This window comes from Trichoderma aggressivum (genome assembly GCF_033847375.1).
Source record: "Trichoderma aggressivum f. europaeum strain CBS 100526 chromosome Unknown scaffold_004, whole genome shotgun sequence".
NCBI classification, from domain to species: Eukaryota; Fungi; Ascomycota; class Sordariomycetes; order Hypocreales; family Hypocreaceae; genus Trichoderma; species Trichoderma aggressivum.
The window spans coordinates 1,015,835-1,043,139 of NW_026946370.1; the positions used below are offsets into that span (position 1 = coordinate 1,015,835).

The following is a 27,305-nucleotide window of genomic DNA, read 5'->3' on the forward strand; positions in this document are numbered from 1 at the left end:
TATTTAACAGACACACACGGCGCGCTTCTACGGAATCAGAGACAACCACGCAACTGTAGGCCGTCGAATTCCTTTCCAATCTATCTTCCCTTTTGTCTCACCTCAACGAAGCTCCGGACGGGATCGGCTTTTTGCGGGGCAGAGCCGGTGCCAGTCGGACGTCATCAAGCTTCAGCCCAATTCGTTGGATTATTGAAATCGCCAGTCCAGAGTGCTTCATAAAGGGCCGCTTCATAGGCAGCTGTGTCTTGTTCAGCCGGCAGAGCTTGGCTGAGCCTTGTGAGAGAACTGCAGAGCATTTGCGTATCAGTCGTCAGCTCCCCGTTCAGGAGACAACCCAGCCTTCATCTCAAAAGACATGTTTGGCCAGTACACGCTCGACACCAGCCCGGGAGATGGCACCTACCGGGTACCAAAGCTCAACCATAAGAAATCGCGATATGGCTGCCAGCGATGTCGCACGCGGCGGGTAAAGTGCAACGAGGCAAAGCCCACTTGCCAGCACTGCGAGCGCCACAGAGCCAAATGCATCTACGATCGCCTCCCACAGAAGAAGACCAGCCAAGACCGATCTCCGGGTTCCTCATCACAGCCTCAGCCTAGTGAATCCGGCATCTCAGAGACCAGCTCTGACAAAACCTCTCCCCTGTCGTCGGTGGATCCGCTGGACGAAGACGCCTTGGAATCGAAGCAGCGACGGCTATTGGAGGCGAGGCTGATGCACCTCTATCTCACCGAGACTGGGCGCTCGCTGCCGATTGACGAAAAGACTTACGAGGTATTCGCCAATTTGGCTCCCAAGATGGCGTTGGACTCTGAAGCCTTGCTATATGCCATATATGCTCTGGCAGCCATCCACTCGCTCATATGCAAGATAGACGACTCCTTTGATGGGCTCAATGTACATAGACGATACCTGGCAATGGCCCTGCATGAGCACCAAAGGGAAATCACCGAGCTCAGCGAGTCCAACTTTGAAGCCGTGTCTCTCACGTCGCATTTGCTGCGCATCTGCACGTTTGCTACGCTGCGGTACCGAAATCGCGAGCCATACACTCCTCCTCTCGAGTGGATATTGATCACAGGGACGACGCAAGCCCTCTTTACCAAGGCTTGGGGCATCATTTTGGCGCATCCGGAGTCGTTCGTGTCGGCGATGACGCGGAGCACGCCCATCCTTTACGATACCCAGGCGAGGTACGACCCAGCGAACCGGCAGGGCTTGGAGTACATCCTTGAAAGGAACGCCAAAGATGTAGTGTCGGAGCCGTGGGACATGGAGATCCAGGACGCATACGAGACGACGCTCAGCTACATCGGAGGGGTCTTGTTATTGCTGCATCCGAAAGACGGCAATATCCAGCTTGACGAGGCGAGGCGAAGAATGATCATCTTCCCCATGGTCGTGAAGAAGAAGTTTCTCAACCTTACCCAGCAAGTGTGTCCGAGAGCCCTGGTGATTCTGGCATATTATTTCTCGATCCTGGTCATTGAAAACCTGTGGTGGGTTGGCGACGTGGGGAAGCAGGAAGTGCAGGACATTTCAAAGAACTTGCCGGCCAGGTGGCAGAAGATGCTGGAGTGGCCGTTGCGCGTGGTAGAGCGAGGAGCAATTCTGCCGATATCTCAAGAGAGCCAGGCGTTAATAGGAAACAATTTGGTGGTCGGAAATCGAGAATAGCGCCTGATCTCTACCTTGCATGTTACCACGTGTGTAGGATGAGGGTGTAGATGGTGGATTTTGCTACATATAAGTAAATACGAGTACCGAGTCACCCCATACTGCCAAGGTATGGCCATTTGCCCTGCATGTGTCCAAACCGGATCCATCCGTCTCTTACACGCATATGCGTATTACATACTCTGTAGTATTAGACATTACACGGCATCAACGTGCTTCTTCGTTCTCGGGTCCGGAGACTTGCATCTGCAGGGCGACATGTCGTTCTCGCTCTTCTACATCAGGCTAAGCGCATGTCTCTTTTGAGCTTCGCTTTCGCTCCGCCAGTAGCGTCATCACCACACCAGCGACTCTCACTCACTACGTAGTAAATGGGGTTTGTAACATGATGCAAAGTAATTCCAAGTGTTTGTATTGCGAAATGGATGTACTTGCATGTAAAACTATACGCGGCATCGGGCGAAGCTGCGGAGAAGCTAGTCTTCGGATTCGCTTCGAACGCGAGATGCTCGGAAAAGGCATCTCAGGCTGGAAAAGGCATCTCGGGATATTGGGAAGAATGTGCGATGGGCATTAAGAAATGGCATCACACAAGATGTTCAGTTTCTATATAAACGTTGGATTTCTTGTATCATCATCACGTTTCTTCATCGGATATCCAGTATATCAAACTTGAGTCGAGAAACATCTGTCAAGCATCCATCACTTACATCAACTTATAATAACATCCCCATACTGTCTAATCAGACACCCTGCTTCAACACCACATACTCCCAAACCTTGCTTTACATCAAAACATACATCGTCAAAATGTCAGAGGAAAACAATCAAGGTTCGCCAATGATCAAGCTAAGCACCGACCAAAGCTTCCACTTCGAAATCCTCCGCGCCGTCTCCATCGCCCCCTACCAAGGCGCCGACCTTGGCGAGGTTCTCACAGCCGCCGCCAAGATCAAGCCCGGCGACTTTGAGAGCTACTACACTGCCTTCCACGACCTTGCCGTTCGTGTACACAATCAAGCCGACAAGATCGACGTGGCCAAGTATCCCGTTTCAGCGAGGTCGGCGTTCTTTAGAGAAGCTACGTATCTTCGCACCTCTGAGTTCTTCCTCCACGGAAACTGGGAGGACCCGCGCATCAACTCGGTTTGGAAGAGGCACAGGGCGGCCTTTGATAAGGCTATTGCGCTTCTTCCTGTTCCTGGGCAGAGGGTGACGCTCAAGGCTGACGGGTTCGACGTGCCGGCCATCTTCTATGGTTGTGGGCAACCCGGCCGCCGTGCAACTATTCTCATGTGCAGCGGCTATGACGGTTCTCAGGAGGAGCTGTACCATGTTGCTGTCGAGGCTGCTCTCGCTCGAGGCATCAATGTCATAACGTACGAAGGACCAGGTCAACCCACTGTCCGCCGAGACCAGAACCTGGGCTTCATCCACGACTGGGAAAGAGTCGTGTCCCCAGTCGTCGACTACGCCCTGACGAGGGATGATGTAGACTCTGACGCCATTGGTCTTTGGGGCTACTCTCTAGGCGGATATCTCGCCATTCGTGCTGCGGCCTTTGAGCCACGCATCGCCGCCGCCATGGCCATCGACGGCGTCAGCGACTTTGGCGAGGCGATTCTCCAAAAGTTCCCCCCCGAACTGCTCAACCTTTACAAGGCCGGAAACAAAGAGGCCGTTGACCAGGCCGTAGTGTCTGCCGTGTCGAATCCCGAGGCGCCGACTTCTTTCCGCTGGGCCATCGAGCAGGGCCTATGGGCGTTCAACACCAAGTCGCCATATGAGTGGGCGACAAAGTGCATGGATTATAAGCTGGGTGATGCGATTCACAACATCAAAGTCCCGTTCTTCGTGGCTGATGCGGAGAATGACGATTTGTTGCCTGGGCAGGCAAAGATTGTTGCCGAAACGGTGGGAGAGCGGGCGACGTATCATTTGTTCACTGCTGAGGATGGAGCGGGTGAGCATTGCTCTATTGGCGCGGCTGTGCTCCAGAACCAGGTTGTGTTTGACTGGTTCCAAGAGGCGGTGTCTGGAAGCAAGGCTTGAAGATGTGATGATGTGAGGATACTCGATTTGAGATGTTCACGAGAGTTAGCAAGCAGGCATTGTGTAAACAAAGTCAGAGTAGCACATAGCGAGCGATATGCTTGAAAGATTTGTTTCCATACATGATAATTCAACTCAATTTTCATCACCATGTTGTTGCCGCATATGAACATGGGCCTTGCTGCGTCCTTGCTACGTCCTAAACCAATTGACCAGACAAGTCATCCATCCACGGCTTTCCATCATACAAATTCCAAAAATAATAAATGACCTCAGAATCATCCCCATCAGCTGACAAGTGACATACAAAATCTCCCCAGACAGACGCCAAGCAAACTCCAAGGTCTTATTCCGTTATGCAACGGGGCTACCAGCCCCTGATCCTATCCCAAAAAGAACCCGAAGAAGCCTTCTTCTCCTCTTCAGGGGGAACTGGCGGTGCTGTAATGGTCGTGTTCCATTCCTCCTCGCCACTGATGAAAAGCCGATAGAGAAGCTTGCTCTCACCGTCTTCCTCTTCGATGGTGAATGAGCCAAACTTTGACATGCCAGAGTGGTGATATCTTTGATTGCTGTCAGAAAGATTCTCTGATGATGGGGGGTGATTAGGTTAGCCAAACTTACTGGATCAAAACATCCTCATCATCCACCTGCGTATATGAAGGGATCGGTGACGCAAACTGATTGAGCGGACTTGTGGAAAACTCATAGACGGTAGACTCTTCCGACCAGTCGGATTCTGGAGGAGGCGGGAACTTTGTTGCAGCGAATTCGTGCCTATCTCCGGACAAGACCACGACTCCAACTCCGCGGGCAGACACATCCCACATGGCTTCGAGAATCTTCTTTCTTTCAACCAAGAAGCCGCCCCAGGTGTCCTTGACGTTCACGGGCCAGTTCTTGGTGAAGGGAATGGACGATGCCACAAACTTCCACCTGACGCCCTTGGGCTCCGGTCGTCCTAACCAGGCCAAAAAGTCGGCCAACTGATCGGCACCCAGCATTGTCTTGTCCGTCTCATTAAACGGCAGCTTGTTGCTGGACCTGTAACTGCGAGTGTCAAGCATGAAGAAGCTCGCAGGGCCCTGCACAAATTCAAACCATGTAGCACCCTTGCGACGCTCGCTCTTAGTGCCGGCAGTCACAGCACGGGGAGGGTTGATTTGAGCCTGGTAAATGTGCCAAGGGTCTACAGCATTCTGGTAAACCCCGGTAGTGTTTGCATCCCAGTCCTATGTGCCCTCGTAGTTAGCCAAGAGGAAAAGAGACTAATCAGCGCGAATTGGTAGAGGGGGTGATTACATTTGCAATCTCATGATCATCCAAGACATGAATCCAGCTCAAATTCTGGCCGACAGCGGCCCAATCCTCAGAAGCATACACTTGCCGGTACTGCATACGGTACTCATCGACCGACTTGCCAAAGCGCTCGGGAACATCAACATAGATGAAATCGCCTAGGAATAGCATAAACTGCGCGCTCAGCTCGGGAAGTCGTTTGGCAAGATTTCGCAATCCTGGAATGGCAAGCGGATGATCCAAAGGCGAGTAGGGGAAGCGCGGTAAGATGCACGAGGTAGACAAGAAGGTATATTTCCCTCCATTCTGACTGGGCATCTTGCCGGGTTGCGGCGCAGCAGTAAGCTCACCCGAGTGGTTGTTTGAGGTCCGCCACTCATACTTTTGCTGCTCTGCATAGCTCAGGAGCGGAATGGTGAGCACGCTGGTAAAGTCTGTCTCATTGGAGGTGCTCTTGACGCTGCCGACGGATTGCCAAATGAGACCGTTGTAGTTTCGGATCTGAAAAGTGACGGGCATATTGGCCTGGTCAGGCTCTCGGATGAGAAAGTTGGCCTCTTTGTGAGAGACGTATCCAAGTCGCACAAAGGACAAGTCGTTGGCTGGATAGTACCACCGGGCGCGATACAAGGCGTCGGCAGTAAGACCGACGAACGCCAGGTTGATGAGAAAACTTAACAAGGAGCTGAAGGGGCGCTTTGAGCTGGGAGCACCGTAAAAGATAATTTTCCAGGCCGGTACATCTTTTCCAGCATATGAAATCGTTTCCTGAACGTCGACCTCTTCTGCGACAAGCTCTTGGTCTGTATCATCATCCGGCGTGACTACGGTTTCCTTGACAGTGATATCGACTTGATCCTCGACGATTTCAAGTTCAGGCGAAGAGAATAAGCTTGTCAAGAAAGCTGGGATATATATGGCAAAGAGGGTGAAGATGATAGACGGTAGTCGAGCCTAAGCGTGGTTAGGCAGGCATGTTTACTTACGTTCACGATCACCCAATGAACCAGTGGCGATACTTACAGGAAACTAGATTGGGCGTCAGTTGAGCATCAAAAAATAACACATTACGCGCACCTGGCGAGAGGCGAGAGAGCATCACGTACAGCACGGAAAAAGAGAACAGCTCCTATCCTGATGGCGACCGAAGACGCATTTGCGATGGTTCTTTGGATGGCCATCTTGAGCGGGATGCCACTGCCGCCCCCGCAGAGTCAGACGGCCGGGCGCTCACTTGGAGGGGAAAGCAGGTCACTTTCAAAGGGTAACTTTTAAGCGGTAACCAGAGCCAAGGAGGGGCTTGAAGAGAAGCGAAGCAAAGCAAAGCAAAGCAAAGCAGGGAGATGAAGCTGGAAAAACGACTCCAATCACCGCATGGCGATATCGCGAAGATGAAGAAACGAGAATGTACAATCGACGTCACCTCCAATAAGAACAGTGGAGGAATAACAACACGGGAAGCACGCCAATAATATAGCGGTGTCTCAGGCTGTGGCTCAAGCGGTACGTACATGTACATATCCATTCGAAACGCTGCTAAGGCGCTGTCCCGCCATTGCAGGCGATCCAACGCTGAGGCTAGTGGGATAGGCATCAATGCAGCGGCCCTAGTGGGCAGTAGGCAGGAGGCATCAGGGGACGGCAGCTGCGAAATTCCGTTGCCGAGAGTACTGCAACTGTACCTATGTAACTGTAACTGTGGCTGGTGGCGGGCAGAGGGTGGCTGGTGCATTGGTGCACTTGTTCCATTGGCCTTTTGGTGGCGTATGTATCTGCCATGTGTGTCGTGTCCCATTCAAGCATCCCTGAAACCAGTCCGTCCTCGACATCGTCGACCTGCACAACGACAAGATGAGATTGCCGACGCTGGTAGCTGGCCTGATTGGCCTCATGGCCACCAATGTTGCCGCTACAGCATTGACCTACAAGCTGACCGCCAACGAAAAGGCCTGTTTCTATGCCTCCACCAAGAACGAAAACGAGAAGATTGCCTTTTACTTTGCTGTTAGTGCCGCCGCATTGCATCAGGGCCCTACCCGTTCTGCGCACATACTAACTTCCGAGGCGCATTAGGTTCAATCCGGCGGTTCGTTCGATGTCGATTACATTGTCGAGGGACCCGGCGGAAAGATCATCCTCCAGGGCGAAAAGGAGCGACAGGGCGACTTTGTCTTCACCGCGCAGCAGGTTGGCGACTACTCGTTCTGCTTCGACAACGAGATGAGCACATTTTCCGAGAAATTTGTCGACTTCGAAATTGCTGTCAGTAGCGAATGGGGGAATTGCAGACAGGGGCGTCGTAGCTAACCACACCGATCCAGGTCGAAAACGAGTCTCGAACCGCCCAGCTCCCCTCCAAGCAGGGTTCATCACCGGAACAGACATCCGTCCTGGAGGAATCCATCTACAAGATCTCTGGCCAGCTTTCCACCATTTCCCGAAACCAAAAGTACTTTAGGACGCGAGAGAACCGCAACTTCAGCACCGTGTCCAGCACAGAGCAACGCATTGTCAACTTTAGTATGATCCAGATTGCTCTGATTGTCTGCATGGGAGCACTGCAAGTGTTTGTTGTCCGGTTCTTCTTCCAGGGTGCTCGCAAGGGTTACGTTTAAGCGAATGATATTCTTTATTATGCAACTGTGCGGAAGGGTGGTCTCGACGGAAAGCAACTAGCTACAAGTTGACATGAGGACGGATGGTATGGATGGATATCAGTTTCTTTGTGCAGGGATAGGTCGGCCAGCGTGGCCAGAAGTCACGGCGATGGGCGTGTTTTGTAGCCTGAAGATGGCTGGTGAAGAGCGTCATGGGAAATACCTTGGCAAGCTAATGAAAATGGAGGCGCTGTTTAAAAGAAGAATACAATTACAGATCCAATCTCATCGTTTCTATAAGCTCGTGATTCTGCTCGTATGTATGTACATACTGACGGCCAGCTTAGTACGGACAGCTGCGTCTTTGGTGGCAGGGGAATCATTATTCCGAGGCTTCTCCGTCTCAAGCCACTACTTTAACCTGCACAATCCCTGCACTCAGCCACACCTGCACCGCCATACTTTGAATTTCTCGACCCAGAAGCTGGCATCGCAACTCACAGGCTTCAACATCATCTCACGCGACGCCCAAAATGACGTCCATGGCCGCATCGCTGCAGGCGTCGCTCCCCAAGCCGAAATACACCGGCGGGGATGAGGAGGCGCCGTCCCGGACGCAGAAGCGCGGCCCTCGCATCGTAGGGCCCGGCCAGCTGGACGAGACGCAAATCGTCCTCAAGCGAAGCGGACCTCCCCCATACGGCCAGCGAGCGGGATGGCGACCTCGCTCGCAGGAGGATTTCGGCGATGGCGGTGCGTTCCCCGAAATCCCGATTGCCCAGTACCCTCTGGACATGGGCAAGAAGGGTGCGAAGACGAGCAATGCCTTGGCGCTCCAAGTCGATGCCGAGGGCAAGGTCAAATACGACGCGATTGCGAGACAGGGTCACGGCGAGGGACGAATCATTCACACATCTTTCAAGGATCTGATCCCGCTGAGGCAGCGAGCCGACGCTGGAGAGATTGATCTGTCGCGTCCGGACAAGGAGTCTGTGGAGGCGACGACGGAGAGGACCAAGAACGCGTTGGCAGCCCTCGTCAGCGGAGCGGTGGCGGCACAGAAGCCAAAGAACCTCAACATTGGACAGCGAAAAGACCCGACATTTGTGCGATATACGCCGGCGAACCAGATGGGAGACAACTCCAAGAAGCAGGATCGCATCATGAAGATTGTAGAGCGGCAGCGAGATCCGATGGAGCCTCCGAAATTCAAGCACAAGAAAATCCCCCGCGGTCCTCCGTCACCTCCTCCTCCCGTTATGCACTCCCCCCCACGAAAGCTTACAGCCGAAGATCAAGAGATGTGGAGGATCCCGCCTCCGGTATCGAATTGGAAGAACCCCAAAGGCTTCACGGTGCCCCTGGACAAGCGTTTGGCCGCAGACGGACGAGGCTTACAGGATATTACGATTAATGATAAGCACGCGCAGTTTGCAGAGGCCATCAAGATGGCAGAGCGCCATGCCCGAGACGAAGTCCAGCAGAGAGCCCTGATGCAGCAGAGGCTAGCGGAGAAGGAGAAGGCTCAGAAGGAAGAAAACCTGCGATCTCTAGCCCAAAAGGCGCGCGAGGATCGAGCCGCCGCTGGGCAACGCGGAAGAAGGGGCTCGAGGGATTCGCGGGACTCGCGAGAGTCGGGATCAAGATCACCATCACGGTCAAGCTACAGCGGCTCAGAGTCCAGGGGCGGCTCTGATAGCGAAGATTCAGAGGTTCGGGCTCGAGAAAGGGCACGAAGGGAGAAGCGAAAGGAAGACGAGCGCAAGTTGCGGCAGACACGAATGGGCGCAGAGCGACGTATCCAAGTCATGGCGCGAGAACAAAATCGAGACATATCCGAGAAGATTGCTCTAGGCATAGCCAAGCCTTCACAGTCCAAGGAAACCATGTACGACTCCCGACTATTCAACCAGTCCAGCGGGTTCGATAGCGGATTCAACGAAGACAACCCCTACGACAAGCCCCTCTTTGCTGCTCAGGATGCCATTAACAGCATCTACCGGCCGCGAGCAAACCTGGACGATGAGGATGCAGAAGCGGGCGATAAGGAGATGGCCAAGATCCAGAAATCAAGTCGATTCGGCGAAGCACTGGGCAAAGGTACCTTTAAGGGAGCCAGCGAAGCAGAGGTCAGTTTTCTCGGACACACTCCCCCTCCTTCCACTCTTGTCGTTCTTGTAACATTGCTAACTGATTGGAAATAGGCACGAGAAGGACCCGTGCAGTTCGAGAAGGATGCGGTAGATCCCTTTAACGTGGACAAGTTCTTATCCGAGGTGGACCAGAACTCGTCCTCCAAGAGAGGATATGGACTGCAGGACGAGGATCGGAAGGCGAAGAAGGCTCGCGTGGAGGAAGATGACGATTAAAGCGTACATGTACTATTTTTTTTTAGAGATGCATTATCATGTCCAATACTAATGAGATGATGGCAGTATCGCGTTTGCTGCTTGGGTATTCAGCGGTCAATATCTTTTTTTTTTTTTCTTTTGGTTTTGTCGGTGTCATAGTCCACTGTGCTTGCGGTCAAAGGTATATGGAAAGGACAAATAAGAAGACCATTGGTTGACATGGCAATTTTGATGTCCATCGGAAAAGAACAACGGCGTTGGTGTTTGTTCATATAATCTGCAGCTCCGTTTAACGCATCAAGACATGACATGTGAAGAACGAAGCTGTCCCACATCACACCATCAGAATACCGAGCCCACTCACACTTCGTATCTAGCACACCTCTGCTTTTGGCTTTTGCACTGCCACCCCGTTCTTTAGCTGTATCTCCTTTTTTCTTCATCTCCCTTTTAACCAAGAACCAAACGGTAAGCATTCTGCCGGGGAGGAGCAAGAGAAGAATGCTGTATGTAGTCATGGCGGCGCTTTTGGTTCTTTTATGGCAGCTGTCAGTCATCCTGTCAGTACCTTGGAATACGAGACAGCACCATAAATAGCTACTACCTATACCTTCGAACACTAGAGTTTCAATGACGCGTCACTGTTACAGGCTGTGTCGATCCAGGTCCCCAGTTTTCGCTTCTAATCCGCTTTTTGAACGATTTCCGGTTGCAGGTTTGCATTTCTTCGGCTGGCTTGTTTAGGCAGAGGTCAGCCAGGGCAAGATGTTGGGCGCTACGCGGGTGCTGAATCTGGCGACTCGATACGGGCACGTTTTTTTCCTCGGACGGGCGACGGGGAAGCGGCATTCGAACCAACCCCGGGAGCCATTGGAATGAATCGTTGGCTGTGCCGCAGTATCCGGCGGTTGTGTGTACGAGAGTAAGATGGGCAATGTGACGGTACTATAGATGCACCAAACAGAAGATGTACCTGGATGTACCTCCATGTGAGCGAGCAGGAGATCATGTAAGGCAAGGTATGAGGTCAATCCACCTTTTTTGTGTTTATTTTTTTATTTTTATTTTTCTTCTTCTTACTTCTGACACTGCACCTCGTATCCGTGTTTGCTGGAGCATTGAGCTTCCCTTCTTCCAACCTCCAAACTGCCAGTGTCGCTCGTTTCTCTCTCTCTCTCTCTCTCTCTCTCTCTTCTTTTAACCTGCGTTATCTCCAGCGTGGGTACGATACGCATTTATACGCTCGTTGGGACTTTGCTTGTTCCCAAAGTGGTTATCGCCGGTGATATTAACCGCCCACACTCATTGGCTGGGATTGGCATCCTTTGATTGATTCCAATCGCTAGTTGGTTCGCTGATTTGATTTGATTTGATTTGATTTTAATTACTCGATTGCACGCCTTTTGACAAAGCTACAAGCGAGAAGCATATCTGCGCCCTGTTTCTCTCGTCTTTCGTCTCTGCGATCAAAGCGAAAATCTCATCTTTCAGGCACCAAAATGGATCGAGGCGTAAAGCCGGGCGAGATCCCTCCCAGATACGAAGAGTTCCAAGTTGGTTCTGGCGGTGGCTATCAAAAATCCGGCTCCTCCGCCTCTGCGTGGGATCCGAGATACTGGTCCAAGAAAGTATGGATCGGCATCGTTGCTGTCATTGTCATCGCCATTGTCATTGGCGTGGCTGTTGGCGTCACACAAGGGAAGAAGAGCAGCTCATATCCCGACTATTCCCAGCTCACCTATACCCTAAAGGATACATGTGAGTTTACCTTGTCTCAACACCATGTCCTATTGGAGAATGATGCTAACCACTGCCTCCGCGCGAATAATTAGTCCAGGGAGAATCCTTCTTTGACAACTTCAACTACTTTACAGGATATGACCCTGCCCAGGGTTTTGTGCACTACGTTCCAGAGCCTCAAGCTAAGCAGCTGGTAAGTAGTAGCATCTTTCATGCCATCAGCCACAATACTTTAGAGGCAAGGGATGTAGTTAACATACTGGTAGAACCTGACTTTTGCATCCCAAGATGCTGCCGTCCTCAGAGTCGACACCTCTGTCGGCCCGGGCAGCAACCCCGATGCTTCTACGGGCCGCTTCTCTGTGCGAGTAGAATCCAAAAACACCTACAACAACGGCCTATTCATCTTTGACGTCCGTCACACTCCGTTTGGTTGCGGCACCTGGCCCGCTCTCTGGCTCACTGATCCATCCAACTGGCCCAAGAACGGCGAGATCGATGTCATGGAGGCAACGAACAAGGCCGCCGACGGAAACCAGATGACGCTTCACACCTCCAGCGGCTGCTCCATGGGCGTGACGAGGAAGCAGACGGACAAGGCCCTTCAGACCAACTGCGACGCCACCAAGAACGGCAATGCGGGCTGCGGCGTCCAGGGAGCGGACAGCACCTTTGGCTCGGATTACAACAAGAATGGAGGCGGCATCATGGCCATGGAGTGGCGGGATGCGGGCATCCGCGTGTGGCAGTTTGCTCGCAGAGCCATTCCCTCCGACATCACGAGCCAGAAGCCCGATCCGAGCACTTGGGGTGAGGCTGCGGCTGACTTTCCGAGCACGGACTGCAATGTTGGCAATCACTTTAGGAATAACTCGATTATCCTGAACATTGATCTCTGCGGTGATCTGGTGTATGGAGTTTGGGACAATTCTGGCTGTAAGTGCTCTCTTTCTACCTAGCATGTTCTACAATCTTTGAAACATTGGCCAAGGTACTAACAGTCTTGATTCATGTAGGCTCCAGCAACTGCACCGACATTGTTGCAAACCAACCCCAGTCCTTCACGGATGCGTACTGGGAAGTTGGCAAGTTCCAAGTTTACCAGTCTTCGTAAGACTGAGCATTGGCGTTTTCGTTTAATGAGGCATGGTCATGAATCATCGGGGTTAATACGTAGGGAACTGAGAGGGATATATATTGGGCTTATATAGTAATAAAATACGTGGTACGGGGTGTTGAGATGTACATGGCTCTTGGCATGTCCAGGGAAGGGGAAACCTGTGAGGCTATTCAATAATGAGTTTCTCATAATATACATAATCTGCCTCTATAGAAGCCTGGGTATTGTTATACACATCCAGATCTCCCAGTTAAATCAGTAACACGCTACCATCTCTTGTTCTCTCTCAATCAAAAGGCCACACCCAAAGTGGAGAGATGCCATGTGTCAATTCCGCCAACGCCAACCCATATGCTCTATATGTACACTCTACCGGAACTCCTCAGCCCGTAATTACCACCAGTCAAAAGCACGTATCCCCAAAATCCTTCATATCATCATACAAGCCCCTTTTCCTTCTTCGACAACCGTAGAGACAGTAACTGCTCTACTCGTCACTCGGCTGGCGCATGTACGCATCAATGGCCGCACTAAACGCCGCAAAGGCAACGCAGCCTCCCGCAACGGCCTGCGGGCCCGCGTTCTTGGCCAGGATGCCTCCCGTCAGGCATCCAGCCGCCATGCCGTTGACCAGGTCGTTCTTCGCCCGCATGCCCTCGATGCCGCACTCGATGCCGGAAAACAGGGCGCCGACCTTGCCGAAGTTCTTGGCCATGCTCCAGGACCGGGTGCCCATGTCCTTGAAGCCGATCTTGAGCTGCTGGCGGAGGGGGAGCGACGTGATGGCGGGTTGACCGTTGGCGCCTTGGAGGGGGCTGCCGAAGGGGGTATCGTACGACATCTGGAGAGTAAAGTAAGACATGTTGGCAAAATGGACGGGAGGGTTGGCCTTGATAGCAGGTTAGAGGAAACGTACAGAGGCCATGAAGAGGCCAAAGAGTCCGCCCATGCCGAAGCCCATGACGCCTGACATGATGGACTTGCCATAGCATGATTCCATTGCGCCTTGGATCTAGATCAGAGAAAGGTTAGTGCATTGTTTGTGCGATGTTGCTGCCGAGCTTCGTTGGCGCGCAAAAAGAGAAGAGAGGAAGAGGAAGATTTACAGCTCTGACGTTGGGATCTTGGCCGCCCAGCTGCGGAAGAGGCGTGTTGCCCCCGCTAAAAGGAGATGGGATGCTCATGATGGAAGAAGAAAAGAAAAATAGCTTCGGAAATTGACCAAAGTGAGGAATTGGCCGGTATGGCGATGATGCCGTCACTATGCGAGTAAATGGGGATTTGTTTGAATCGCCCAGCTACGGACCTTGAAGATTAACGAGAGGAATTATTTCTGCCGGGCTTGACCGCCTTGGTGGGTTGGCGGATTCTGATTGTCCCCCCGCGGCGGGGCTTTTCGGTACGGCCGGCCGGAGCGGAGCGGGAGAGTTGCGGGAGTGTCGAAGGGGTGTGTAACAGAGGGAAGAATTGGTGATGATATTCGAGTATTTCAACCGATAAGGGTTAGATAATGTCGGAATATTGGATCATATATAATTGTTATTTTAGGAAACAGATGATGTAGGCTTAGACTCGCAGTATTAGTAGAGCTCTTTCGTATATTTCCTCTAGCTTCGTCTATTTGTCAAGGTATCGAATCAATCCCATCATTAACAATGCATGTATCTTACAGGCCTTTAAAAATCATCAAACCACATAAACATGACCAAATTGCCCTCATTCATCACACACCGCAGCCACGGCCTTGTTAATCCACAGCTGGTTCTTGTCCTCCTCAATATACGCAGTCGCCAGCTGCTTCAGCTCCTCCATCTTGGTGTAATCCGCCAGCCCAATCTCGCTCTTCCCAAGCGACGGGTTCAATCTAACATATCTCGTCTGCGAATGTTCAGACCGGTTGTTCAACGCCGTCATGTGTCGTGAAAAATCCTTGCCCTTTGCGTTTGTATTGGTAGCAAAGCCCATGACTGAAGATGCCACTCCCGCGAGCTGGAACCAGGACTCTGATGGTGAATCGGGTTTGATGTAGCCGGTACCCAGGCTGATGACGCACGACACGGCGGGAGCAGGCTCGTTTGGCTGGACGAGCTCGTATCTTGAGTACCACAGCTGGTCGATGGGGTTGTTGTTGAGGAGGCCGCCGTCCCAGAAGGTCAGCTGGGGATTGTTTTCGGGCCACTTCACTTCGGGGAAGTATGTTGGTGCCGCAGAGGTTGCGCGCGTGGCTAGGCTGATGGTGATTTTGTCTGAGTGGTCTCGCATGACATCGTTGACTTTGGATTGGACGTGGATGGTGTTGTCCTTGTATGATCTCAACAAGACTGTTTCAGCTCTGTTTTGCGCTGTTGTGCAGACAAACCTAGTTCAGGCACCGAATTAGTAAACATGATTCCTGTACACAAGAGTGAGGCAAAAAGAGACAAGATCTAGATACTTACATCCTGCCAGCGTTGGGGTGCATCAATGGCGCATCGCCCTTTAACCTCCTGTCCTCCTCATCCAAACCATACTTGGCAACAACCTTGTCAATGGCCTTTTTCAACGAGGCGTCGTCGAATCTACTGCTCTGAACCAGCGTCTTGCTGTTGTTGATCCACGAGGCCAGCGAGTTGGGCATCACGCGCGTGATGTTCCACCCGTAGATCTTGGGGCTAAACACCTCCTTGGAGATGATGTCGTATTGGTCAATGGCATCCGAGGCCGTCATGCGAAGCCGAAACAGCATGATGCCAATGATGCCGCCGGTGCTTGTGCCCGCGGCCAATTCAAAATAGTCTGCGGGGCGGCACTCTTCCTTGAGGCCCTTTCGTTGCTGGACTCTCTTCATGATTTCTTTGAGCACAATGAGGGATGCTACGCCTCGGACGCCGCCGCCATCGAGAGCGAGGAGGCGGACGCCGTTGAGATGCCGTGTTGCAGGGAGGTAGACCATTGTGGCTATGCTATGTAATGGCTAGAAGAACAGAGGAATGCTAGAATAATTTGACAATTTGAAGACGAGGTTTGTGACAGCACGATTGTGACTTATATAGGTAAGAGCACACACCTATCTAGTCTACTAACTTACACACGTTGGCGAAAGTGTTGGTACAACTCACTCAAATAGAGCTGCAAACTACCTTCAATAGACTCCCCGTCAAGCCTCCCAGACTATTGCCGGTCCATCCCGTTTCCAGAGCCGCTACAGGGCCAATTATTGACTCTTGGGCCAGCTGAGCTCTTGTTTGCCCACTCTAGACCAGCTCCACTCAGACGCGGCCCGTCCACTAGCCTCCCAAATCTCACGGCCAACCCCTGGAAATATTGCCCTGGAAAACGCCCGTCTAGCCTCTGCCGAGATGAGTCTGTCTTCTCATAGGCAGATCGGGGACAGCTGAAGGCCATGGTATCGCCCGTAGTTGCTTCGGTTGTGGAGGAGACGCACTTCTGCCCCTGCGCTGTACAGAGGTGATCTGGGGATCTGAGTGGCGAGAGATACGGAGATGGTCGTTCAGCTGAGAGGAATCGGTTCGGATTTGGAAGTGATGCGACGGCAGCTGAAATGTGTAATGATGCATTCAGATCACTGCCACTGTGGGCCTGCAGAAGAACGAGTTTTGCTGTTACGAATCTGGTGGTCTGTGTGGTTTATTGTGGTCAAGAGGCAGCAGACAATTGGATCTTGGCTCTGCTGAGAGGATGACTGCTGCGGTTGTACGAGGAGAGGTATTCGAATCTGGCTTGAGGCGAGTAACTACTTGTATGCGATTATTGTTCCGTCTACCCATCTGAGAGTTGGTTTTGGAATAATATGAATTTTAGGGTATAACTGATGGCAGTGAAGTATTGTCAACCCCACGTATAAACGGGTCATCAAAACTCGTCTTGCAGAGCAGTGCGCTCAACATCAATAAAGCAGCTCTGTATGTCTGATTGGCGACTGAAAAAGTAATAATCGAACCTCGAGAGAGGCATCTCCATGCTAGCAACACGCTTATATGAACTCAACTCCGTGTTTACCCATACCCCCGAGCTCTGCCATGCTCGTAATGTCGATCAAGATGTAGCAAGTTGAAAAGCAGAGCCACCGAGAGAGTCCCAGTAATTTCCCATCTAGAGATGGGCCATGACAGCCTCTCTTTGCATCAAAGTAACCATTCGCTCTTGAGACCGCACTGAAATCTCTTCAGCCATGGAATCCGACAATACTTGTCGTTTGCGAAACTCACCAAGTTCACGCTTGTGCTCCACCACGAACTCGCGGGCGCAAGGTGACCTGTGGCCAGTCTGAACGTTTTGAAAATAGTGTTCGACTTGGAAATTAGAGCAACACTGGGTTAGCAAGTGATTCTAGAAGAAAACCTTGAGCCGCAGGGGCTTTGCTACGCACAGAGCATAAGCTTCGAATATTTGCGGCGAGCATTCACTCCCATTGCTCGCTGCATGATTTCGGCGCAGACCTTCCAGTCATGGACTCGGTCGGCTGGTTTCACAGCCTTTGGCGACTGTGGAACGATTGTCTTCCAAAAGAAGCGTTCCTCCTGCTTGGACCACGTTTTGCCACCCATTGTGTGCGAGCTCAGATTTTGGTATTTTGTGAAGAAACGTAGCCTGGCGAAGGTTGGTAGGTGTATAGTCAAAGAATCCAGGAACGGGATGCTCAGGAGTTGAGAATTGATAAGAGCTTCGCAAGGTGTAAGAAAGCATCCAGTCCACCGTCGACAGTTGTTGTAGAGGCGGATGCAAGGCAACAAGAATTTATAGCAGCGCAGCATTGGCATCGGGGTCGTCCACGAGGTGATTCAGTTCATCAGGAAAGCTGCTCGAGTGTCCATGCTGACCGCCACATGGTCAAACGGATGACATTTTCTTGATATAGCCATCACCCGGATTTCGTCTGTCAGTGATTCACAGACAATACCAAGAGAGAAACAGCTCAAAACAGCTCTGCTAGCCCAACAAGTTGGAGCCAAAACAGTAGGAGTTTCAGTTTTACTCGGGAATTCGAGGCTCAGGCGCCTTGAGGCCTCGAGCTTGGAGAAAGCCCGCCATGCAGTGATCAATCCTGGAAAACTACAATATGTGAGCATCACACACGGTTGTGCTTGAGCAGTTTCATCAACTCACGATGCTCTTCTGGCTCAGCGGCACCACGCCGTCCTTGATCCAAAACGCCCATGCACCCATCATATTTGCCAGCATCACGTCCGTTGTCAGTCTATCGCCAACAACGGCAATGTGCGACGGATCTGTCACTCCAGTTTCTGGATACTTTTTGAAATACGCCATGATCTCGGCGCCACAGCCCGGCTTCTTTGTTGAGTGAGGGAGGACAAACACTCCCGTGCTCTTTTCAACTTCAGCTGCTTGCTTGAGGTCTCTATCCCAGCCAGTTGCCCCAGCTGTGTTGGACACCACCAGGAGCTTGCGACCAGGGTAGGTCTGCTTGAGTTTTTCAAAGTGTTGCTGTAGCCTTCCGTTAGAGACGCTGCAGTTCTGAAATGGGGTGACGTGGCCGTACCCTGTAAGCGGGATATACTTCCTTCGCATCGGGATAAGCAAAACAATCGTCTTTATCTAGAACAACGGCCTTGATGTTGACTCTCCGACCTTCTCTTTGCAGGGCCGAGTCGAGAGGGATAGGAAGATCGTTGAAGGTTGGTGCAATGTGATGAGGCAGACACAAGCTGGGCTTAAGCAGAAGCTTTGCTGAGTTGAGCGACCCGTACAGATTGAAGTTCATTTTGGAGTATAATTTGGTATTAAATGTCAAGAAGAGTCGAGGATTTACATGCACATCTATGCGTGTAAGTTCGAAGTATTAGACAGACACTGGCCATGCAATTTCTTCTGGCATGGAGCTCCAGTGGGTCAATGGCGCTACGCCAAATCGTCCATTTTAGTGCCTCGGGACCCTGGAGCTCCGGTAGCTTCAGCGCGTCTGTCGCGTTGAGTGCTGGAGGGAGAATCTCGGATGAGGTCAGCCAGTAATTATTATTGCTTTGACAACATTGAAGCTTGACGACAACATCATTCCTACAGACCCATTCTTGTGAGGGGAATTCGTTTTAAACTTCATTGAAAGACTCACGAATATACTGTGACCGGCAACACCATCTCTTACTGCTGATTTTCCTGCGACTCTGCAATTGAAGATACCCTCAAGCAACGAACGACCCCTCCATCCGACAGCAATCATCAGACAATCCCAGTTTCTCCAAAACCTCGAGAAGCAGTCGATACAAATCTTTGAAGCTATCGACTCTCACCAATAAACTACCATGGACTCAAACGAAGGAGAACACCCAGGTACCCCGTCATTGGGCGACAAGATGGACATAGACATCCAAGAAACAGCCACAGAGCCCGAACCCATCGCAACAACGCCCACGCCCCGACGCCGTGGCCGTCCTCCAAAAGCCAAGTCAAACAGCAACACTCCCAATGCGAAATCAACCGTCGTGCCCGTCTTTTCAACTCCCAAGAAACCCACAGGCTTCAATGCCCTCACACCCGGCAGAGCGGCAGACCGATCTGCGCGGAAGAAGAGCGCAAGAGCCTTGATAGACCGAGTCGTTGGAGACGGAGGGAGCGACGACGACGACGACATTGCGAGGCAGATTTACGAGTCGAGCGATGCTGGAGACGAAGACGACGGCGAAGACGAGCTCGAGGAGAGAACGGACGGCGAGGCAGCAGGCTTTGTGGCGGACGAAGCTGCGACGCCTTCAAAAACGCCGGCGAGGCGAAAGGCAAGGCCCAAGAGAGCCAGGTCGCCAACGCCGCCGAGAAACTTGCCGCCCCATGAGCTGTACTTTTTGCACAACAAGCCCGGCCGGCCCAAGACGTCGGACAATACCTTGACGTCCCTCAACTTGCTCTCCCACGACGAGTACTTTAGCATTCTACGGGAACACAAGGATCGCCACGCCGAGAATATCGACTATCTTGAGTCCCTCCACGCAGAGTCGTTTCCGCAATGGGCGTTTGAGCTATCCCAGGGCTTCAGCGTATGCCTCTATGGCCTGGGGTCCAAGAGGCATCTCCTGCGCAAGTTTGCGACCTACATCCACTCCAACAACAACAAGTCCACAAAGGCCGGCAAGATTGTCATGGTCAACGGCTACGCTCACACGGCAAACCTCCGCGAAATCCTCAGCGTCGTCGCGTCCGCCATTGATCCCACTCAAAGAGTGCCAAGCGCTCAACCCGCCGTCATGATCCAAAGCATCGTCTCCCTTCTCTCCACCACGAAACTCACCATCACAATCATCGTCAACTCCATCGACGCCATTCCCCTCCGCAAGCCCGGCTCTCAAGCTATCCTCTCCCAGCTCGCGGCCCATCCACAGATCAACCTCGTGGGTTCCGCCGACTCGCCCGATTTCCCCTTGCTGTGGGATATTGGCGTTCGGTCAGACTTCAACTTTGTCTTTCACGACTGCACCACCTTTTCTCCTTTCAAGGCCGAGCTCGACGTCATAGATGACGTGCACGAACTGCTTGGCCGGCAATCCCAGCGCGTCAACGGTCGTGAGGGTGTCGCGTTTGTTCTCAAGAGTCTTACGGAAAACGCAAAGAACCTGTTTCGCCTGCTTGTCGGCGAGGTTCTCATCGCGATGGAAGACGAAGGCGACGACGGCGTTGGTCTGGAGTATAGAATGGTATATAACAAGGCCGTGGAGGAATTCATTTGCAGCTCCGAAATGGCTTTTCGGACGCTGCTCAAGGAGTAAGCGAACGGTGCCCCTTTTATGTCCTTTTATACTACCTATCTGATGAGTCGTCGAATGATTTTACTGACAAATTCCTGCTTAGATTCCATGACCATCAAATGTTGACAAGCCGTAAAGACGACCTGGGAACGGAATTGCTAAGCCTGCCGTTTAGAAAGGAAGACCTTGAAGCCATTTTGGAAGATTTAACTGCATAGTTGCTTTGATTTGTTGATAAATGAATGACGTTACTCTATCAATGTTGTCAAAGAAATAGGAGGATGGCACACGAGGAAACGATAACCAAAAGCGATGGAGCATTAGTATCTACAGATTCTTGCATTAAATTATCACAGTGGCGTTGATTGACCTTCTAGATGCTCATCATCACTCGGAACCTATCCGTCTATTTCTACCTCATGTCCGAGTAAACTTCTAACCATCAGATCATAATTTGTTCCCCTCGCATCGCGCTGGCATTCTCACCATACGCAGCTGTCTAACTCCACCCATCTGTAATCGATCTATTAAAAAACAAGCAGATGAAGAGGGAAGAAAAAAAAAGTATCGTTTCATCGTATGATCCCACACTGCAGTTCAACAACCACCATTGATAAACCAAAGAGAGAAAAGAAAACGCCCATATCATGCTTCTATATAATTAAACTTCGAGCGCCTTGACGCATGTCCAGAGAATCACCGGCACAATGACGTTGTCGTTGCCTCCCGTCAAGACTGCCTCTGTCAAGCTAGCCATGGAGGAACACACCAAAGCGTGCCCAGCTCTAGTCGTCATGCTCGTGCCCTCGCCGTCAACGGGCCACTGCCCTATTCGAAGCCAGAGACTGGCGGCCGTTAGACCCAGGAAGACGACAACTGTAAATGCCAAGCTCCCCTCGAGACTTTTACCGCCACCCCAGAGCCACTTGCGATGACCATATCGGCGCCCAATGAGGGAGGCAGCTGCATCACCGAGGCCAACACAGACGACTCCTGAAACCATGCTGATTTCTCTAGTGGGAATCTCCCAGCCGGTCAGGTAGTTGGATCCGGCCCGTGGCAGGGATCCAAGCGACAGCCAGAGAGGAATGGCACACCCAATCAGGAGAAAGATGTGGGATATCACCACAGGCCCGCGAAAGTCTCTTCCGTCCACATACGGAGCTAAGAAGGAGGCGATCGGCTTGGACAGAGGCGGCAGCTGGCTCGCCCGTAACAGATCCAGAATCAAGAATATGGCCAAGACGATTGAAAGAGCCAAGGCAACAAATGTCGGATCGACGTAGGTTGCTGGAAGAAGCATGCCCACCATCATGAAATGGAACACTTTCCGCCGAGTGTCTACCTCGTACGTGTTTTTCAGCTGAAACACAATGGCAAGCCCAACAATCAGAATCAGGACCCAGTAACCACTAATAAAGAGACGTGTGCTGGCCTCGCCAAAATCATCATGGCGAACATGCTCCACCCAGCCATGGTGGCACTGCTTCGCATCCGAGGTATCAAGCCGTGGGGGAAGACAAATCCAGCGTTCAAGGTTGGCCCTCACAACTCGGTATCTGAATCCTGGCAGGTCACCAAAAAAGTAGCCGAGAGCCCAGCCCATAGGCTCGTTGCCATCAAGGGCATACTTCTGCACATATGGGCGGATTAGGGCCACTATGATGACTGCCAAGCAGGCGTATACATAGCCTGCGTATATCCACTTCCTCAGTGCTGCTTGTGCCGGCGTGAATTTGAAATATGCACGAATAGAAACAGATGCCGTTCGTTTTCTCCTTCCAGATGGAGTGTGCGTTGCTGCTTTGCGGGAGAGCTTTTCGGGGTACGGAGTCGTATGTCTTCGAGAAATCCCGCCTGCTTTCCATCCATTCTCGATAGTGGGCGAAGAGGGATTGTGCATGTCAGATGGCGCGTCTGCCGCTATGCTGAGCGACTGAACTCTAGTAGGACTGCTAAACCGCAAATCGTCTTCGTCGTCATCGGTTGAGAACGATATATCGTCGTGTAAATCATGGGGCGATCCTAGAATTTCGTTTTTAAGCCTCTGCCAGGACAGCAGTCTGATCAAGGACTGCCAAAGAGGGCGTCGTGGCGGATATGGCTCTCTTCGGAACCGCCATTTGGGGACTCTCGCCAAAACAATTCCCCATCTAAGCACGGCACCACAGAGCACGAGTATGCTCAACCCACCACCCCATAACAGAGCTTTTAGGATCTGAATCTGGGGCGATGACGCTAAGAGCAACACGTTGATCAGCGCAATCGAAAGAAGTTGAAGCTCGGCTGTAAGGAGACTGGTCGTGGTAAGATGATGTAATACAGCGGAAGCAGTTCTATGTAGGGGGTATAGCAGGACGAGGTCTTCTTGCGTGAGGAAGGAATACGTCGGTATAAATCGAAAGTGATCTGACAGAGAAGATCGCCAAATCAGAGGTAGACAAGATAGAGCCCAGTGAAGAGAGTCATATGCAGCGTTTTGATCTAGTTTCGGGACCACTTGTTGTGGGATCGAGCTTATGCCAAGTATAATATTGGGAAGGATAACGGCTGGATTGTTGACGGAAACGAGCAGTGAAACAAATATCGTTATTGACGGGGGGTAGAGGAGAGGCGCAGGGTCGAAGATTGAGGGAATCTTTAGCGGCAAGATTGAAGACGCCTGGCGATTCTTGTAGCTCCATGCCACAACTCGAATCGGATACAGCAGTAACAACCATCCATATAAAGCACCAAAGAGATAGAAATCTACAACTAGTAAGAAAGAAATTCCAAAGGGTGGAGAATGGATGTGATGCACCTTTGCGCCAAGTACGTAATGCCGGTGCCAGCAACTTGTTCGCTTGGATCATGCCGGCGAGCGTGGTGATGATGCCGACTTCAATGGCTCGCTGTACGAGAATCTTCTTCCGGCGGATGACCTCCGGTAAGATAGCTCTCTCTTCCGACTTCTTGCCGTTATGTGATGCTCGACGACCCGTTGGAGGCGCCGGTTCTTGCAGGACTGCGGGCGACAAGAGCGGCGTCGAGGTGCCAGAGATGACCTCGTTTCGGCCTCTCAACCCTTTGTGGGGTCGCAGTTTTGGCGGCGGCAGGCCCTTGAGGAAGTGTTCATCGTCGGCATCGGTGCCGCTATCGCTCGCCGGCGTCGATTCCTTGGAGAAGGTTGGTAGACCGGATAGCGATGGCTGGCTCGAGTCGTTGCCCAGCTTCGGAGATGCAGCTCTTTCGCCGCGAGAGACCAGATGGTCAGAGGGGTAAGGGAGCTCGGAGCTCTGGTGGTGATAGGGGTGAGGCGACCGGTTCAATGCTCGAAGGACTTGTTGTTCATCTTGATCCAGAGCCTCTGTCGACTCTGGGCTGAGGTGCGTTGGCATGTCGTGTGAGGCCACTTTTGCTAGGAACCATTGAAGACGGTTGGCGTGGGATGTGGCTCGAGAACTGGATGACGTATTAGGGAACTAAGGCGTCGACAGCCTTGGGCGAATTCAATGGCTGCTGATCGGGCGGCTTCAGCAGGCAAAGGAGTCTTTACATTGGGAGGATTAGATCGTGAAAAATAGACGAGATTACGTGGAATGGTCTTGGACTTTTACATGAGAGCTACGTGTACCTTCTCCACGGTTCGCTGAGGCTTTGAGAAATGCTAAAGTTGGTCCATTTGCCGGCATTATCACGTGAAACCCTGATGGCAGCCAAAGTCACCGCCCTGCAAATCATACGTGCATGGTACTTGCATGAAACAGTGCTGGAGAATGGCACGCTGAAGAGGCACAGGGCCAAGAATGTGGGATAGATGATTGGGCAGTCTATTGGACATCTTCAACGGCATTTAATATAAACAAGTCCCTGTACCCGTGCCTGTACCCGTGCCTGTACCCGTGCCTGTGCCTGTGCCTGTGCTTTTTTAGCATTGCAGGCGTCAACTTCACGTGTTCTCGGCGACGGAACCCTCATGCGCCGTTTCAAGCAGCTAGACGCCGGTTCTCTGCTAATTGTCTCAACAGCTGGGTAGAACTACGACTACCAGCTAGTAGCAGCCACTTTAGAGTTAGTGACTTATCAGGTTGTTTAAGCATTGCCAAAATGGGCAAAAAAGAGCAGAGTAGAGGCAAAGTTTGCAGCCTCGATACTCTTGCAACGCCAATTGGAACCTCCCGCTGGCCTGGCACACAAGGCTGATGGGATCTGAAGCTACAGCTGCAATGCAGAGTCTCAAGGTTGAAACCGGGATGTGTACAGCCAATTGGTGTCGAGGGAAATGCCATGCTTGAGCTGGTAAACGGCCTGGAGGCTAAATGTGCTATTCAGCTCGAGTGGAGCCATTCAAACGGCCGCAAATGATGGAAAGACGTGTTGCACCAGACAAACAGAGTTGAGACTATCGGGTTGAATCTCACAAAGATAGTTTGCAGGGTTACAGATGGAAGTCGGGCGTGCCTCGGTATCCAAAGATTGGATTCTCACTGAGAGATGCCGCCAACAGCAAGCATTATAAGCCTGGGATATGGCCGAGGAGACTGATTTACCAAGTAGAAGCTCCAGGTATACCAATTGATAGGCATACATCAATGCTGCTCACCCAGAGCTGTACGAGTAGCGTGTACGAATACATAATTGTCAGAGAAATTGCCCTCTTTCCCCTCTTTCTCTCCAGTTTCTCGGAGGTTGGTCTTTAGCCACCTGCTGGAACCTGCTGGATTGCGCGCCGTGGCCTCCGAGGCGTTTCCAGAAGCGTGGATACCCTTGCTTACCTCGAGAATTCCCCATGAGGCTGAGAGCCCCAAATGCACGGACTCGCCAATCTAAACGCTGATCCAGGGCCTAAACAAGCCTTGGCTGAAATCTCAAAGTTTGCTGGCCTCTGCACATTGGCCAGAGAGCGACAGTCTGGGCCTTCGATCCGCATGAGTCCATCGTCCAGTCGGGGCCGGCCAAGTCTCCAAATTCTCCCCTTCCCGCTCTTTCTTCGACTCGAATACGAGCCGCGCGAAGAAATGGGCTGAGCCAGCGTCGGTTGGGCTTTTGGCGGTGATGTCAGTGATGGAGTAGCGGTTACGGAGCAGCTGCTGTTAGCCGCACGGCTAGTCTCGTTTGCTCATGATACCGCTTCGGGGCGATCCCGCGGAGAATAACGAGGGCAGAAAGAGCGTATCCTGGGGGGCATTTCGCAAGACATGCTCACATTCGAACCTGGACGCATCTCGTCGCCGTCATGGTTACGGGATGCTGCGGGCGGCGTTCCGGCGTCTTCAAGGCGCCCACGAAAGGGGTTACACCGCCCCGATTATTCACGATCACGACGGGCCCTGTCCGTGATGTGGAAGAACGTCAGCAGCGGGAATGCCGGCAGCGAGAGCTAGGAAAACTAGGAAACGGGCTGTGGAGATGGGAGATCACGCCACGCCTCTGTTTGATGGACAAATGAAGAACTTGCACACTTGTACGGGTGAGGAGGAGCACGCTACTGGGACTGGATGTGTGTTGGTGATGAGCGAGGAGACTGTGGAAAAAGTACAGAGGTCATCGCATCGCCAGACCATCATGGTTTACGCAACCCTTTTGTCGTCGGGACATGGGCCAAGGCGGGTGATATATGACCATCGATGATCATAAGGAGATGGGCGATGCCACTTCGTAAATGCAGGCTCTCGTACAACCGGGGAGTTGGGGACTCCGCCTCCCAGTGCTAAATGGGGATACGACAACCAAGATCCGAGGAGAGGGCACGGGAATGCCATGGCATTGAAACAAGAAAGACAAGAGACCAAGAAGGGCTCCATGTTTTCTCCAGAGTTGATTAATCAGTCGGCATTGTCAAGGCCCTTGAAGGCGCTGCTGCTCGTCTTAGTCCTGCCACGAACTACTGCGTATTGCGGGAGTCCTCACTGGCGTGTTGATGAATGCTGGTGGGTGGGTGGCGATATTCATGCCGGCAAGTGGATTAATAGCTATTGTACGGAGTACTCGTACGTACAGTAGAACGAGATACGGAGTACGGAGGAGCTTGCCCGAGCAAAGAACCGAGCAAAGAGAGACGAGTTTCATGAAGCCGCTCCGGGATAAGGCGCCAAATCCAGAGCCACCAGTTCGATTGCTGTGTGTGAGTCGGATGGTGAGTACATTAGTGAGTGAGCCAGCAGTTGATGCCTATAGTACCTACCTGTACACACGTACACGTAATCATTTAGACCTGATCCTGTTGCTCACTTGCTGCTCCCCTTCTATCGCCGAGCTTCGCCCTGTCATCCTGAGTACATACATGTACCTGTTGCTGAAGTCGCGGGCTCATGGAGGCGAAAACGATACCCAAAGTCTAAATGCTTCAAGCTCAAAACAGGAACAGAGGCCTGACGTGGCGTAACGCCTGGTTTGCCGCTGGAATGGAGACGCTGGGCCAATAAATCGAATTGAATTCGTCCACCTGTGTTTTCTTCTTCCCCTTCCTTGTCTGCAGTCCCTTTTCTTCAGGTTCCCTTGCTTTGCCGCTTAGCATCGAGTCATTACCTGTTAGTAGCGGACGATGCATGCCTGGTACAACTGCGGCTGGTACCGCCAGTAAGCTCCCTCTGGCGCTAAAAAAAAAAATGAAGAAAAATCTACTTGACAATGCATGCACGTCCACACATTGAAAAGCCGCCCCGAGTCTGTCAAACCCCTCGGCAGCGGCTCTGCAGAAACTGAAACTCGTCATGGATTTCGCGACAGCGGGGGGGGGGGGGGGGGGGGGGGGGGGGGGGGGGGGGGGGGGGGGGGGGGGGGGGGGGGGGG

General features: G+C 52.0%; 10 protein-coding genes across 10 annotated transcripts; 5 read left to right on the forward strand and 5 right to left on the reverse strand.

Annotated features, from left to right (window-relative positions):
* Nucleotides 1-358: 358 nt before the first annotated feature.
* Nucleotides 359-1,681, forward strand: Triagg1_1890 (transcriptional regulator family: Fungal Specific TF; the record flags this gene model as incomplete). Its single annotated transcript, XM_062896010.1, has 1 exon — nt 359-1,681. The coding sequence occupies one exon, from the start codon at nt 359-361 to the stop codon at nt 1,679-1,681; it is 1,323 nt and encodes a 440-aa protein (XP_062759429.1).
* Nucleotides 1,682-2,491: 810 nt separating this feature from the next.
* On the forward strand, nt 2,492-3,733 carry Triagg1_1891 (uncharacterized protein; the record flags this gene model as incomplete). The annotated part of the gene is made up of 1 exon (XM_062896011.1): nt 2,492-3,733. The coding sequence occupies one exon, from the start codon at nt 2,492-2,494 to the stop codon at nt 3,731-3,733; it is 1,242 nt and encodes a 413-aa protein (XP_062759430.1).
* A 367-nt stretch (nt 3,734-4,100) lies between these two features.
* Triagg1_1892 (uncharacterized protein) lies at nt 4,101-6,213 on the reverse strand (the record flags this gene model as incomplete). The annotated part of the gene is made up of 5 exons (XM_062896012.1): nt 4,101-4,296; nt 4,358-4,965; nt 5,036-5,986; nt 6,056-6,061; nt 6,139-6,213. 5 exons carry the CDS (start codon nt 6,211-6,213, stop codon nt 4,101-4,103), a joined length of 1,836 nt encoding a protein of 611 aa, XP_062759431.1.
* Nucleotides 6,214-6,883: 670 nt separating this feature from the next.
* On the forward strand, nt 6,884-7,647 carry Triagg1_1893 (uncharacterized protein; the record flags this gene model as incomplete). Its single annotated transcript, XM_062896013.1, has 3 exons — nt 6,884-7,036; nt 7,106-7,294; nt 7,354-7,647. The coding sequence occupies 3 exons, from the start codon at nt 6,884-6,886 to the stop codon at nt 7,645-7,647; spliced, it is 636 nt and encodes a 211-aa protein (XP_062759432.1).
* Nucleotides 7,648-8,162: 515 nt separating this feature from the next.
* On the forward strand, nt 8,163-9,998 carry Triagg1_1894 (uncharacterized protein; the record flags this gene model as incomplete). Its single annotated transcript, XM_062896014.1, has 2 exons — nt 8,163-9,758; nt 9,834-9,998. 2 exons carry the CDS (start codon nt 8,163-8,165, stop codon nt 9,996-9,998), a joined length of 1,761 nt encoding a protein of 586 aa, XP_062759433.1.
* Nucleotides 9,999-13,327: 3,329 nt separating this feature from the next.
* Nucleotides 13,328-15,772, reverse strand: Triagg1_1895 (uncharacterized protein; the record flags this gene model as incomplete). Its single annotated transcript, XM_062896015.1, has 4 exons — nt 13,328-13,681; nt 13,757-13,852; nt 14,572-15,199; nt 15,279-15,772. 4 exons carry the CDS (start codon nt 15,770-15,772, stop codon nt 13,328-13,330), a joined length of 1,572 nt encoding a protein of 523 aa, XP_062759434.1.
* Nucleotides 15,773-16,932: 1,160 nt separating this feature from the next.
* Nucleotides 16,933-17,387, reverse strand: Triagg1_1896 (uncharacterized protein; the record flags this gene model as incomplete). Its single annotated transcript, XM_062896016.1, has 2 exons — nt 16,933-17,132; nt 17,210-17,387. 2 exons carry the CDS (start codon nt 17,385-17,387, stop codon nt 16,933-16,935), a joined length of 378 nt encoding a protein of 125 aa, XP_062759435.1.
* Nucleotides 17,388-17,811: 424 nt separating this feature from the next.
* Triagg1_1897 (uncharacterized protein) lies at nt 17,812-18,562 on the reverse strand (the record flags this gene model as incomplete). The annotated part of the gene is made up of 3 exons (XM_062896017.1): nt 17,812-17,892; nt 17,947-18,285; nt 18,341-18,562. 3 exons carry the CDS (start codon nt 18,560-18,562, stop codon nt 17,812-17,814), a joined length of 642 nt encoding a protein of 213 aa, XP_062759436.1.
* Nucleotides 18,563-19,100: 538 nt separating this feature from the next.
* Triagg1_1898 (uncharacterized protein) lies at nt 19,101-20,555 on the forward strand (the record flags this gene model as incomplete). The annotated part of the gene is made up of 1 exon (XM_062896018.1): nt 19,101-20,555. The coding sequence occupies one exon, from the start codon at nt 19,101-19,103 to the stop codon at nt 20,553-20,555; it is 1,455 nt and encodes a 484-aa protein (XP_062759437.1).
* Nucleotides 20,556-21,195: 640 nt separating this feature from the next.
* Nucleotides 21,196-23,911, reverse strand: Triagg1_1899 (uncharacterized protein; the record flags this gene model as incomplete). Its single annotated transcript, XM_062896019.1, has 2 exons — nt 21,196-23,282; nt 23,335-23,911. The coding sequence occupies 2 exons, from the start codon at nt 23,909-23,911 to the stop codon at nt 21,196-21,198; spliced, it is 2,664 nt and encodes an 887-aa protein (XP_062759438.1).
* Between the last annotated feature and the right edge of the window lie 3,394 nt (nt 23,912-27,305).